Source organism: Lissotriton helveticus, chromosome 7, assembly GCF_964261635.1.
Source record: "Lissotriton helveticus chromosome 7, aLisHel1.1, whole genome shotgun sequence".
NCBI lineage: Eukaryota > Metazoa > Chordata > Amphibia > Caudata > Salamandridae > Lissotriton > Lissotriton helveticus.
The window spans coordinates 779,769,216-779,784,259 of record NC_136068.1 but is presented as its reverse complement, the minus strand read 5'-3'; the positions used below and the strand labels follow the sequence as shown (position 1 = coordinate 779,784,259).

The window sequence follows — 15,044 nt, the reverse complement described above, 5'->3', positions numbered from 1 at the left end:
TAGTGTTCACATACAACAGCTGCTCTGTTTACTGTGCACAGACCGGGTGGCTGTGTACTACTCACAGGACTGTACTGCTCACAGAGAAGAGGGTCGGTAGTGGCGCTGTGCACTACAGAAGACAGGAGGAGGGGGGTCTATGTACTGCACACAGACATGCAAGTCAGGTGGGGGTGGGGGGGGTGCACTGCGATAAATACTCTGGGGGGCCAGTAGCCTTGATCACTTGGCGATACTGAATTCCCAGACTCAGGCACAGCTGGGCCCGTGCAGCCGGAGCTCCATCCTTCGCATCTGTTTCACCCTAGAAACCGAGATGCTACTCCGCTGCCTCTGACGGCATCCAGAGCACCAAAGCAGCGAGTGCAGCCGAGTGGAGGGCACTGCGATCACTGGTTACTGCTGCAGCAGAGTGGAGTTCGTTCTTCTTCACTGCACACCTGGGACAGCGGTGAGTTTGGAATGACTGAACTTCCTGCTTCACTGAATGAGTGTCCTTCGTAGTGTCAGAACTGGAGGTGCTGCACAGCGCTAAACTGGCTCACTGGAATCACTGCTGCAAAAATGCACCTCCTCTTGTTCCACTGTTCTCCTGGGAACTGCACCAAGAGCAGTGTTGCTGGAAGTTCTTCATATTGTTCACCAGAAACGGTACAGCGCTGCGGTCGTCTTAACTTTGCTGCTTACTACATCCAGTGCAAGGCAGAGAAGAGCTGCCAAGGCGCTGTTGTTGCAGTGTCCGCTTCCCCTGCTTCCCTGCATCCAGGGAAGCACTTCCTGGACCAAGAGCTGTGCTTTACTACAATCAGTGCTGGTCTGGACTCTCTGCTTTTCATAGCATTTACGGCACCGCATGGAGGGTGCCCCCTACAGTTCGTTTTTTTTTCTGTTGTCCAGCTCTACGGTTCTGCCCAAGCGCTGCGGAGCTGTTAGAGCGCTATGCTGTGCCCAATACACCGCTGCTGCTTCTTGTGCATCCTATTTGTGCGCTGTCTCGAGGCGTGAAGGAGTAGGTTGCGGGATATTCAAGATCCAGGAGTGCGGAAGTGGAGGGTAGAACAAGGATGGTGGAGTGACCGGGGTAATAGAGAAGGAAGGCTTGGGGCGAGTGAGGGCAAGAGCTGTGAGAGGGGATGTTTGGAGGAAAAGAGAGAAGTGGGACCTGTGCCTGGGGTCCCAAGACTGCTCGGCTTCATAAACACTGGTGAAAGCCTGCGCATAGGACCTCAACCCTCGGAGCGCCGCACGTACGGGACCCCAGACACACTCTCCCAGAGAAACATGGACACTTCGTTTACATACTCAGAACCAGGGTGGATACTCGTGCATTTAACCCCTTCGACGCTCATGACGAGCTGGGCTCGTCATGAGGTAGCCTCCTTGCACGCTCATGACGAGCCCAGCTCGTCATGAATAATGGGTTTTTGTAAAGCCCAGCGCAGGAGCAGAATATCGACCGCACGCATGCGGTTAAATACTGCACGTTCGCACCCGCCCCAAGGTATACAACATGTTACAATACGATCAATATACAGCCAGGCTCCATCACAATCGCCTTCAAAAATCCACTTTCTGTTCTCGCTTTTATAGTCAACCCGACAAAAGCTGCAACAATCTATTTTACTTTTGCACGTCTGCGCGGCCGAGGATAGGTTTACTATTCGCAGCTTTAGCGCGTGTATTCTCTGCTTCGTTTAAGTAATGTGTTCAGATTCAGGAATTGTGCTCACCGGTCTATTTGTTAAGGTTAACAGAATCGCACATTGTTCTTGCGGGAGCTGTTAGAATATTTCTCACTAAAGACGCTTTACCTGGAGCGGTAGACGGTCCTGCAGCAAGAGGCAGTAAAGGGCGAGGCAGGGAGGGAGGGAGACTGCTCCGTGACCTGTCCTCAGTTGCACGTAAACAAATAATCGCCCGGTGGAAGAATGGGCGGTGTTTGGATTTTGGCACTCACAACCCTTATTAAACATGGCCATGTGTCGCCCATGCGTAGGATGTAAGGCATCGCACGCATGTTAATGCGCACTACTTTATAAACGAGCATTTACAATGCAGTAGAACTTGCATCTACACAAGTCCTATTGCATTTCAAACTGGATTGCAGCGGACAAAAAGTCACAAAGGAGAGTGCGGGGGGGGTGTTTGTGGCCCAAGAAGTTTGAGACTGCGAGGAGGGGGGGGGGGTTGAGCCACGGGAACAAAATAGTTTTTAAAGTAAAGGGCCCGATAGGCGCGGAAGTATCCAATGGCCATCAGGAGGAGGGACTAACAAGCCAAAAACCAATCACAATGCTGCATTTAGGATGTAAGCCAATCCAAAAGATGGGCGGAGAGTGTGCGGAGCTTAAATGAAGCTTCCCTGCTATAGTATATATTGCATGTCTTTCTTTGTTTAATGCCGCTGGACTCTAGTGCTGGGAATGGGACTATGGCTGATCAAAGACTTTAACACGTGGCGCTCATTAGAGAAGACGATCAGCGTTCTGGACTGCGGTGCGTTGCTCAGTGCGTTGCTCAGTGCGTTGCTCAGTTATTTGTATTCCTCTAATGAGCATGCTTCTCTGTCTCCCAGGAGCTCAAAGCTGGCCGATAAGCATGCGGTGTAGAAAGCGCTGACCGCTATCATTGGTTCCTTAGTCTTGCCAAATGTGAGTGAAATGTGGCAAACTGATGATGTACTGCATGTCTCGCTCGACCGTTTACGGCATCAGTCTGTGATGTCAGCGGCACCACGTCAAAGGCCCCTCTGCTTCTTCTAGGCGGTTCCCTAGAGGCTGCGCATCAACACTAATGTCAGTCAACCGACTCTGTTACTTATAACTGATGATCAGGGCCTAATGAGCTGGGGAACTCTAGCAGGATGCATCCTTGTGCCACTGCACCAGTCTCCACCCTTCTGACTTGAGGGCTTTGTTAATGAACCTACCTGAACAGACTATAGATTGTGACATTACCTGGTGGGGCCGCACAACCACAGCCTATAATAATTCCCTTTCCTACGATCACCTGTATCTGGATTTTGAACACGAGCAACTTGGCAGATTACCACGGGTGCTGGTTTACTTAATGCGGAGAAGAAAAGGTGTCCATCAAAGTGTCGGTGAACAAAAAACAATGCTTCATGGAAGAGGAGGCAGTTTGTAGGATTTCCATGAAGTTTGTTTTGCATTCCACAATTGGTAAGTAAAATTCCAAGCCTCAGCAGCCTTGTACAAAAGGGCTGTAAATAATGTCATCTCAGTCAGGGACCCCAGAAGGCTCTCCAGACCCACATCTGGAAGTATTTAGACCACTGGCAACTTTGCAGGATCAAATAATCTCCAGGGTCTGTGCCAATAGGGGTGAAATCAAATGCCTGCTTTACTGCTAGTGTTGTCATCTTAGTACTGATATTAGACGGTGTTCGGTATCTGGATGTGGTCCAAATCTGAGCCAAAGATTTAAATCACACTAGAGTACGCTTCACAAGACAAGGGTCTGATTCAGGATTCTTCCTGAGCTGTTTCTGCACGTTATCTCTGTCTTGTCAGAATGCCTTCCTGTTTTGCAAGTTCCACACTTTTTGCATCGGATCTGGTAGCGGAGCAACCAGCGAAGATTTTGGCAGAGGAAGTACAGCAGGTGCAAGACTGGGGTGTAAGGAGGTGGACTGGGTAAGCAGAAGCATGGTTTGAGGTCCTGAGGGTTCCTTGGCGGCCAAAACTAGCACCTAGGAAAAGTAGTAATGAGCTGCAGGTGCAGTTCTGGTATGGGAGTCAGTTCTGCTACCAATTGTATGTTCATCAAGAGAGGGCCTAGAGAGTAGGTTACGTAGTGACCCCTGATGATTGGGAATCTCCCCTCATCAAGCATGGTTGAGATGGAATAATTGCTGTTGTGGAGCCTCTTGTGGCACGGCTCTTTGTAGGTCACATTAGTGTTCAGGTAGGTCCCATATAGGGCTTTGCATGTCCAAGGCTGGTCCAAGATAAGATTCTGAGCCTAGGCTTGTTTTAATACTCAAGCCAAGCGACATCGCTTGATATGTATGGATGCTACAATTTGCAGTTAGTCAGGAGTCCTGCTTAGAGGTGAACACATCAGAAGAACTTGTAACTTAACATTGGTAGTGATCTTCCTGGTGGATACTCTACACCTCTCCATACTGAGGAGTGGTTTTAAGATTTCTTTAATTTTTATTTTTAAATAAGGTCTCTGGTTAGTTTTTTCATTTCTTGTCAATTTGGCCTACCTAGTCTTTGTCTCTGGGAAACTCAAAAAAAAAATCCAAAAACCCTTATGAACTGGGGTCCTTCTGCTGGGGTGACACAATATACTCTTCTGTGATGTCATATCCAGGATTGTTCTACGAACTGCCAGGCCACTTGTCAGTGCAGTAGATCAGTTTCTGGTTCGGCAGATCCAGTGCTGCCTGGAAGAAATATGAGAGTTGAAGAACCAGCAGGTAGTTGCAGAAAAAAAGCTTGATACCTCAAATAAGCAGCTTTTTCTTTAGTGCCTTTGTGAAGTAGAGTGCTAATCTGTGTGCATTTAACTGGATCAGGAACTGTGGCAGTTTCTCAAATAAAAAGCCCCCAAAAAACACTAAGCTTATGAAGTGCACCACCCTAAGTGGAATTGGGTTCTCACCCACTTCAAACTAGCCTGCATCCTAAATGGCAGTTCAGTGTCCTTTTAACAGGGCAGCTCGGCATCAAATTATGCTTGCCGAGGAGGAGGACGACGACTCCAGTGCATTTGTGCGCAGTCACTTGGTGGAATGGAGTACCAGGATGCCAATTCCAGTCTATCCGGTCTTCGAAGGCCGCTGGTACTAGTGAGCACACAACTCTGTCCTGTATGTTCCTGAACTTCAGGGATACACGTGTGCTGACCTGTTGGTCCACATTTTGTTGTTGTGGGTGTTTGCTATATCTATACAAGGTCCAGACTCCCCTAAATGCCTAGATGGCAGAATCTTAAAGAGACCGTTTTCAATTAAAATGATTAGTTGCAGCCAACTGGATGCAATCCCTAGACCTACGTGAAAAGAAAAAAATCTCCAGCGCCCCTTGGTCTGTATGTGCTAGATGCTGAATATTCCTCAGTGTTAGACTTGGCATCCTCACTCCATCTCATTTCTTTGGTCACCTTTTGCCCTGAGCCAACTTGGTTGCATAAGGCCCTTGTGACTACTTAATCACTTGTGGAAAATTCTAGCTCCCACACATCTCAAGTAAAGTTTCTTGATTTTAGTATTAAAACATGCCATTATCTTAAACTGGTAGGTTTGCAAAGTTCTTTATTTTTTTTTTAAACCTGCTAAATAATAGAAGTGTGAAATGGATTTAAGTATTGGGGATATCTAGATAGAAAAAGTTCTTAACATCTATAGAAGGAAGATTAAAATGAGTATGAACCTTAAATTGAAGATCTTTAATGTTAAGATGTCTGGCTTGAGGAGGGTGGGTGAGGAGGTAACCGGGCTTTAAATTTGAGCTAAATAGCTTGGTGCCAAATCACAGGCATCTGTGCAAAATCACCCTCGTTTGAACTTTTTCACTGCTGAACAGGGAAAGGACCCAGGCGCGTTACTGTGATCTTCATGAAAGCCAGTGGTTGAGTGTCATTGCAGCATTCTTGGCCCTTTGGACTCTGAAGCCTCTCCTTTCTCAGCAGTAATGGCTTCAAGGAGGTTACAACAGGCATTCTCTGTAGTCGAAGAATTGCTCCCAGCCTCTACTAAAGACCACAGCAATGTTAAGGGTGGAAGATAATCGCTCATTACTGTGTTGAGTACTTAACAGTTAAACTAAAAATACTCTTCCACAGTAATATTATAAATTATCAATCCAACATAATCTCATGCCCCTTGTGGGGACATTCCTTTGTGTCAGGTTTTTAAAGTAAATCATGTGTACACAGTTTCACTGACTTTAAAGTTTCCCATGTTATTGCACCTACACACTAAGTGCCATAAAAGGGCAAGCTCAATTTAAATTTATATTTAAAAGTATTGTCCAAGGGAGGAGTCACCTATCTCGTGACTACAAAGACTTCTTCCAAGACAACAACAACCTGCAATCATCCGAGCCCAACACCAGGTGGCGATCTAATGCTAAGTGTACAACTCTGCAGCTCTACATGCCAAGAACAGATGCATACTGGTAAGTAGCATTTTCCTTATTAGCAACTAGAGTCCGCACACCCTGGAAAAACAGTGATCTGTCCAGAACGAATTTATTAAGGAGTTCAGTTTTCGAAGCTTACTATTCCCAGCAATAGTGTCTGGTGCTTTGGTCTTGTGTGAATCAAATTAAAGGATATTTAGTTGGCAGGGGTCTCAATAACTGTGAGCCTTGTGATTTGCCTCTGTATCTACCCTTTCTTGTTGTGTAGAGATTTATAAGTGACCACCTTCAGTTGCCACATCGCTTTTGCAAAATTCACTATTGCTCCAAGGACCCTGAGGAAACCGCTTTTGGTCTATCTCTTGGAATTAAAGGTGGAAGCACTACTTAAGTACCAGCATTTGATGTTTCAGTCGTTACTAGACTTCTTGAGAGGGACAATTGCATATATTGTGAGGATGAGATGGGTTCTCATTAATCAGTTGGTACTTACAAATGTAACTCTTTCTTGTGTATAAGCTGAATCACCTTGAAGATTAATAGAAGAATGCTGGGGTTCACCTCGTGTAAATCACTAGAGCAGACCTTTCACTGATAAAGCAGAAATGTTTCTCACTTATTTAATGTTTGAAAAATGCTCTTACTGAAAATGACCAACTACTTGTTTGCTTAGTTGATGTATTTATCCCTCTGTACCCTTACATTGCTTAATTGAACACACTCCTCTATGCAGTCCATTCCATGTGTATTGTTGTATTGTGTTCTGGTGAGTGACTATTCAACCAGTCACCGTGGAAGAGATATTCAAGCCTATTTGTATATACCGATTGAGTACTAGAAGCTGAATGTATGCATCTTTGCTGATGTCTTTTCAGGTTATCCAGTGGTGCACCCACCATAAGGATGATCCCCCCCCACCAGAGGATGACGAGAATAAAGAAAAGAGGACTGATGACATCCCTGTGTGGGATCAGGAATTCCTTAAAGTAGACCAGGGAACACTGTTCGAGCTTATTTTGGTACGGTGTTGGTTTTTATTTTTAATAGGTCCATTATAGCTAGTTGAATTTTCTGAAAAAACAGTTGGGCTGGGAGATTAGTTTTTATAGGGACTCTGATGTTTGTTAGTCAACGGGTATTGGCATTTTGTGGGTATACATGGATACTAGGCTGCGAGTCCCCCAGATGGGCAGACATTTTATTTGCAGGCATTTTGAAATGGCATCTTCACCCCCACCTTGAAATGATTACCACTGCTCTCCTGCAGCCCTTCTGTGGGTCTAACATTGGGGTCATTGCAAGAATTCACAAATTGCCACAGTGTTGGAAAGAATTGAGATCCTTGGAAAGGGCGTGTGTTCATAAGTTAGGCTGGCAGACGTGTGAAGTCTGCCAGCCTAACTTATGAACACACGCTGTGCCAAAATAGGCAGAGGAGATTGTGGTTATCGATATTCTGGGAATGAGTGAAACTAAAGTCATCCAGAGTTCCCTGCACGTTGCTGAAGTGTATGTGCTGCAGGGTCTTGGTGGCAGGAAGGTCTTACTGCAGGATGGGACTAAGACCTTGCTCAGTTTGACATATGGGTATGAGAAGTAGTGCAGGGTACTGGGCCATGTTGGTGGAGACAATGCAATGCTCTGTTTATTTGGCTTTTTATTTGTCTTAGCTCGCATTTTGAATTATCAAAAGATAGAATCTTTGCTTGCTTGCCGGTCTGCAGAGTGCTTCCCGTTGGCTTTTTGGCCCTGCTTTTTCTTTCGTTGACTGTTTTTTGGGATTAGATGGGTCGAAGCTTTTGGTGAAATTTTCTCAAGCTGTTAAACTGTTCCCACACAGCAGTTTACTTTCCTCCCACTGTGTTTTTGATACTGCCAAATGTTTTCCTGGGTCGCTCGTATTACATTTGATTCTCCTGTGATTCAGTGTGACCCTTGAGGCTGAATCATCAGTTGCATAAGTGAGTGCCATTTTGTGAGCGGCGAGTATGAGCTCTTGTGGTTGTTGATCACTGTAATCCAGCATTCCAATCCTAAAATCCTTTATTAAGCTAAAAAGTGATAGAGATGAAAAAGTTTAGTCTATTGCAGTGTTTGTGAAGGCTTCGTGGAAGGTTGCAGCTTGAAAGCGGTCCCATGCGAATCGACGGTTTAATGCTACCAGGGACAGACTTTCTAGATCATTCAACAGGTCTTTAGAGACCTTGGTTTGTGTGCCCCACTTGCACTCGTCCTGGAGTGGAACCCCCCTATGCTGATTGTCGGTCTTCTGCCGGCCTATCCGAGTTGGCGCACCCTGTAAGGAACATGTTAAAATCTCCTGCGATGTAGTTTGAAGTTGCTTCTTCGGTAATTCGCTTTGTTAGTTCTTCTACCAGAGGTTTTGCGACTTGTTTTTGTTTTTTTTGTGGGGCTGTTGATAGATATTGGCATGTTTTAACTGTTTGTCTTTGAGTCCAGCTATTTCCATCTGTATTGTTTTTATTCCGTTTGTTGGAATGTTTTTACTTGTTAATTCCTTAAGTCATTCTGGTTTTGATCGAGGCATAAGTCGTAAGGCCTCCTTTCAGATGACCAAATGTCGAACTTCTGGTTGCTGGGAGATGGTATCATTTGAAACCTTGTAAGAGAAATGGCTCTACCAGCCACGTTTCCTGGAGGAGAATTAGATCGAATTGTTGGAGATACGTCCATAAGACCTTATCAGGGTTTTGGTTCCCAGCCTATTTATATTCCAGGAGCAGAGTTTTAGATTTAGAATATTTTTTCCCTGTTCTGTCATTGGCTCTCGGTCTGGTGTTTATAGCTTTTGCTATCCAAGTCCAATCGTTTGATGTATCGTTTCCACCTTTATCCCGAGGACTCATGGTGTTGGAGATGTTGCTCTCCGAGGCCTCTACAGAGGTACTACCATGCTCCCTTAAGCACAGAGTTGTTGGGCCCAGAACTTCTCTTATTGCTTGGCCTGCTGTCATTGGGCTCTTGATGGTGTTGAAGTAGTGGTTCTGGATAACAGACTGCGTGGTGAAGCTGTAGTCTGATCCACCAGGCTTCTAGTTTGTGCTCCTCCTTGAGAATTTTAAATGATAGAAAAAGGGACATTTAACAAATCCTCTTATAAACCAGTTTGCTGAAGAAATGTTCTGCTTACTTTCCTTCCATGGGGCTTGTGTAAAAGACTTTAACTCCTTGATAAATCTATTTCAAGAAGATGAAAGTATTTGTTTCAGAACCAGAAATACACCCATTATTATTTAGTCTATACATTGGTTTTCTATTTGTTCCCTAAACTGGGGCATGAGGAATGAAAGGTTTTAAGAGGAGTTGACAAACCTGGAGTTATACCAAGAATACAGTAATCAGTTTAACAAACATTTAGGTGTGTATATATCGGTCTGTCATAGGACAGCTATGTTAATGTAATGTTAGATTCCACTCCAGAAAGTTTCTGCTTCCTAGCCTGTGTACTATTCTCTTTAACCCGACATTCTACGCTTGTCCATTAAGGCTAGCAGATAACCAGTCCCCTTAGTTTAATATCACACAGGCCAAGGGGAGGTGTAGAAGGGATGGATAAATGAAAGGATGTAAACATTGTATGCACAGTTGCCCATGGAGTATGAAAAGCATTGTACAAAATGTTAAGGGGGGGGGCGAGGGTGTGGGGGGCGGGGGGGGAATCCACGTTTATGAAGTGCTTTTAGGTGTTATGCATAAGTTGAACGTTGTGGGCAACGTACTTGCTGTTTGTATAGGTTGATAATGTGCCCACATTTGATTCCACACTTGTTTATAGAATCAACACTGGAAATATCGCCTTGCCCCCATTTGATTACTTTATATAAATTAGTCATTTTGAAATGCTGTTTCTTAATGTATGACATTTTTGTATGTAGAAAGGTGGTTCCTTGTAATTGACTTGCTTCCACTTTCCTTGCGCTCTGGATTTTGCCTGACCGTAACAGACAAGATGCAGATCTTGTGCATTAACAGCTGTTATTTTAGCTTTACAATAGTAGGGACACTGAAGGATTTATTGAACAAAACAGCTTACTGGTTGTAAACAGTACACTCTTTTTCAGTTTTCAATACTGATTATGGTTGTCTCTTACAGGCTGCAAATTATTTGGATATAAAAGGATTGCTTGATGTCACATGCAAGACGGTGGCAAACATGATTAAGGGAAAAACCCCAGAAGAGATTCGTAAGACATTCAATATCAAAAATGACTTTACTGAAGAGGAGGAGGCACAGGTATTGGCTTACTTTACCAGTCTTAACCAGTTTTATTTTCGGCTTAGCAAGTGGCTGAGGGCTTGTTTGAGAAATATCTGACTACAATTTAAAGTTGAATTACCATTGTCTCGATCTTGCAAGTAACTCAAAGTTGTATTGTTATGCAAATGTGCAGGCGCACACACTTTAACCCCGTAAATGAATAAGGATCATGAGTTTAGACTTTAAGTAAAAGAAAGGTTTGTATATTTTACTGCTTTCAACGCACAAAGTTTCATAAATTCATATTTTACTGGGATAATGTCTTGCTACGATCTTTCTTTCATTAATTCATGGATATGACATTGTGCAGTTGGATCATCAATCTCAATCAATGGTCGGCCTACTTGCACTGAGAGTTTGTATTTCTGGCTTGTCTCTGAGCATGACAGTGCTTAACCTCTGACCACAGTGCTGAGCTTCACAATTGCAGTGTCTTACGCCCATGGTAAGTTGTCCTTCAAGGCCACTTTCGGCTGAATGTGCATCTTGGTACAGCAATACTAGTCTTAACTAAAGCACTGCCTTTTGAACAATCCCACTGATCAACCTAATCTTCTAGTCCTCTGCTTGATTTCAGAAAACATTTTCATCAGTCTATCAAGCTTCCAGCCTTTTTTCCATGACCTGACTCAGTAGATGAAAGAGCACTTGACACGCTTGACATTAGGTTTGCTCTATTGTACTACATAGACCTAATCAAATCCTTTTGCAAAACACAAAAGTTGTTTGTAGCTTTCTCTCAGCCTCATAAAGGCCATGCCATATCTGAGGCACAGAGACTGCCAGTTGATCGCCAGATACGTCCAGACCTGCAACGTTACAGCTAAAAGAGCCCTATCATCTTGCCCCAGGCCACATTCCACCCACAAACAGGGCGCTACTATGGCTTTCATGGAAAATATACCCATTGTAGATGTGTGTAGAGCTGGCACATGGTCCACGCTAAATACATTTACAGAACACTACTGTGTGGGCATCCTGGCAAGAGCAGGCCAGAGTTGGTCAAGGGAAGGGGGGGGGGGTACTGCCTCACCTTACGATCTAAACAGACTCTGCGGTACCGAAGGGAAAAGCGTTTGATGCAATAAAAAATGTAACATTCATCCTTCAAGATGCCCAACACCTTCGAACATGACTTGCTCTGCATTGAGGAGGAAGAGGTGGGCCCCTCTGGCATCCCAGCGACCCAACCAATGTCCAGCTGTCTTCAAGCGCTTTTGAGGAAGAAGACCAAGATGGGGTGGCAGTGAAACAAACAGGGTAACATACCAAGAAGGCAGAGGATTGTGAGTACTAATGAGGTGCAGAGGCAAGGGGTGTAGCCCTGCCCACCCAAGCACCCATACATCTAGGCAGAGCATTTTTACCACAGGAGGCATGTGTCAAGCCCCTAACAGGGCAGTGAAAATACCTCCTCCTCCAACCAACTACTGCCCTCCTAGCTCCTGTCAACATCCAGATCCAGGCAAGGTTTTAGAGCCAAGCAGGCTCCCAGCAAAGAGTTTTGACCCACAGCGCTTCTCAACACCCTCTCACCGAAAGGCACTAAGCCCCTTTGGAGACTAAGTCTGCACTGAGATTGTCTCCATAACAGCATCAAGTTAATGCTGCGATCTCCTTTAATGCAGAGATCAGAGGAGTCCCATGCGGCCGTTCTAGAAAGAGTGGCTGTGGAACTTAATGCCAGGCAGAAGTGGCTATTCATACGCCCAGAAGCCAGCAAGATTTCTACTAAGCCGCTCCTTGAAATCCATCAACCACACTGCCCCTAAGTTTCAGTAAACTGAGTAACCTTTAAGGAGAAGCTCGTGTTTGATGTACTCTGTACCTAAGAGGCATTGAACAAGGCTATAAGCCCTCCTCTATAGTCTTTCACACCCAGGCATTCAGCCTCTTCTCCACCACCACTGCTATAGTAACCACCCCCCTCCACAAGAATCTCTTGAGTGGCCAGTACATTGCTTTTCTATGCGTCAGTTGCAGGGCTTTAAACTCTTAACACTCCCAAGTAGACAAATCTCTGGAACACAGAGCACAGGTTCCAGCACAATATCATTGAGCACATTCACCACCTTGGAGCAAAATACAAATATACCTGCACACATCCATGCCAAATGCAGAAAATCAGCGTCTGCCTGCTCACACCGTGTGCATCCCGCAGTCTCTCACAGCCCAAACCTACAAAGTTGCAGTAGGGTATAATATAATTGATGCAGATACTTAGAGTGGATTATGTGAAGATTGCAATTTGCTGTGAGGCGACCAGTGAGTGCACAGCAAGACTTCCATTGCTCGAGCGTGGAACCCAAAGCGGCATTCCATCGAAGATAAGAGGGGTGTTCCCCTGGCTCACGCTCCCTTAGCGAGGCATTATATTGCCTGGTGATCAACTCATTCCTCTCCTGCCAGCACCGCCTGCAGCGCCAGCAGAGTTGTAGGTTCCGTCGGAAAGTTCGGGTAGATGGCTCTTATTGCCTGCCTCACTCTGACATATACAAAACCCAGCATAAAGTCTCGATTCCGACCCCCCTGAACATCCTGTAAGGACCGAGACTGACCCTGTTTATATAGATCCCCTATTCGGGTGATCCAGACAGCCGCCAACTCCCTCCGCGCGGGCTGTTCACGTGCCGCCGATATATCAGGATGTGGTAGCGACGGGGCATATAGATAGGGTAGTTGTGACCTTTTGCTAGAGTACTCCAGGTCCAAGCAGTACATTGTACAGGGCTGATTTCAGACCTGGGGCCACCCACACCCCCCAGAAAGAGTTGCCGCCTGCAGCGGCATTGGAAGAACAGCATCTGACTCTATAGCAGTATGAGGTTGAAACCGGTATGGAAAATGCCAATAGTGCGCAAACTGTGCCTGAGCATGTAGTGTAGTTGGCCGTCGCCAGACTCACTGTCTCACAATTCAACAGCCTGAAGCACCAGGCGACCCAGCGTAGACTGAGAAGGTCCAAGCAGTGCCAGCAATACTAGGGCAAGCTTCCTCTAAGGGACGAGCTTGATATCCCCCAACCCAGCACCCAATCACGGTCAGGCGCTGGATCAGCCCAACATTCTTGGAGTAGAGGCCCAGCAGCAGCAACCCATCACACCGCGTCCAATGGTAGGGAGGGGTCCAGATATCTAAGCATAGAATTGGGCCCAAACCCATAGTCCGACTCCAGGCTGTGTCAACTGGTTGACCAGTGGCTCAGCACGAAGTAGCAGTCAGTGCTAGCAGCCCCATTGAACACGCGCTCTCACCAGGGTTGCAGCTCACAACACCGCACACGTGCTGCTCCCACGGGGTAGGGCTGTCCCCAGTTCCTTTTGAAGAATGCAGTACTCGGGTAAACCACACACTTGCCACTTGGTTCGCTCAAGGCACTCTGCGATGTACACCACGGCTCAGTGGACTAGAGGCACGGCAGTCTTTTGGGCACTCACATCACGTTAGCCATGGGCTTGCAACCGCCGGAGGCAGTACAGTACAACGCACACACGGGCCAAGGCACAATCGGCCAGGTATCCGCAGCCGCGAGTGGACCCCAATACACATCGCCTGTGAGGGCCAAGGCACAGCTTTTCAATCTCGTGGATTTGGTGCAACCATGTGCCCTGCAACCCCTTCCTCTCAGCTGCACTCGCACCAGTGTACCTAGAGATTGATTGCACTCCGATCATAAGTTCAGTCTCCGAGGCATGCAACCAAGCAATAGTGCGCTTGTGTCTCTGTGACAGCCGCCCTGGAGCTATGTGCAGGGGTCAGTCTGGGCATAACATCCAATGCCGGCCCTGTGTTTGCAGCAGCCGGAGCGGCAAGCGTCCGACGCCTCACGGGGCAGTGAGTCTTCTATTCAGTGTCCCTTTCTAGTGCCACCAGCTGGTTCGTCCCACTGCATCCACCAGCCACGGCTTGTAGGGCGCGACCTGCTACCGGGCCCGTCCCCGCAGCAACCTGCCCGGGCCAGCCGCTCCCCACTTAACGCAACCAGTGCCAGACACGCCGTAGTCTTCTCCGGGTCCCACTGCGCCCCACGACAATCCTGCCGGCTCCACACGCTCCCGCAGCGCTCTGCCGCTGCACCGCGTACAGCCGGAGTCCGGTACACTTCCACAGTTCAGCGGCACCAGGGACACGGCATCAGCAAGCTCCGGATCGTCTGCCACACTCTGCCACAGTCACACTGCAGCGGTCTGGATCAATCTGCAGCAGGTATTACTAGTCAGCAGACGCCCGAGCACTCTCCGCTAGGCCCAGGCCCAACCTAGAGGGCATCGCGGCAGCCGCCATTTTATGAAACCTCCGTCCGGACTGCTAGAGTTAGGATTCTCCACAATGCAGTGGCTCCTAGCAGCTTAAAACATCACAAAAGTTGTCAGCAGGACTCAATAGCACAGGGCACCGGTTTCCAGGTTATGGATGAAGTTTTAAGAGCAGATATTTGACGGATAAGCGCTCAGCAGGGCAGAGCCTCACTGAGGTGTGGCTATTTTGCCGGGCGCCCTCGTGCACCCCCTTGTAGACCCTCCTTAAGACAGAACACACTGTCCAGATTCTTCATATGCTCACGGGCTTGTTGAAGCAAGCTCCTAATAATTTTAAGGACCCCGTCAGGGCCATAGCGGCCAAGCTTCAAGTAGAAAAGAAGTTTAAAGCTT

At 46.7% G+C, this 15,044-nt stretch overlaps 1 protein-coding gene across 1 annotated transcript in view; it reads left to right on the top strand.

Moving 5' to 3' along the window:
- SKP1 (S-phase kinase associated protein 1) overlaps positions 1-15,044 on the top strand; it is a 130,544-nt gene that overhangs the window by 79,720 nt on the left and 35,780 nt on the right. Inside the window, exons 4-5 of the mRNA XM_078653176.1 lie at positions 6,989-7,132; positions 10,228-10,368. Coding sequence (XP_078509302.1) covers positions 6,989-7,132; positions 10,228-10,368 — 285 coding nt within the window. The remainder of the gene's footprint in view (positions 1-6,988; positions 7,133-10,227; positions 10,369-15,044) is intronic.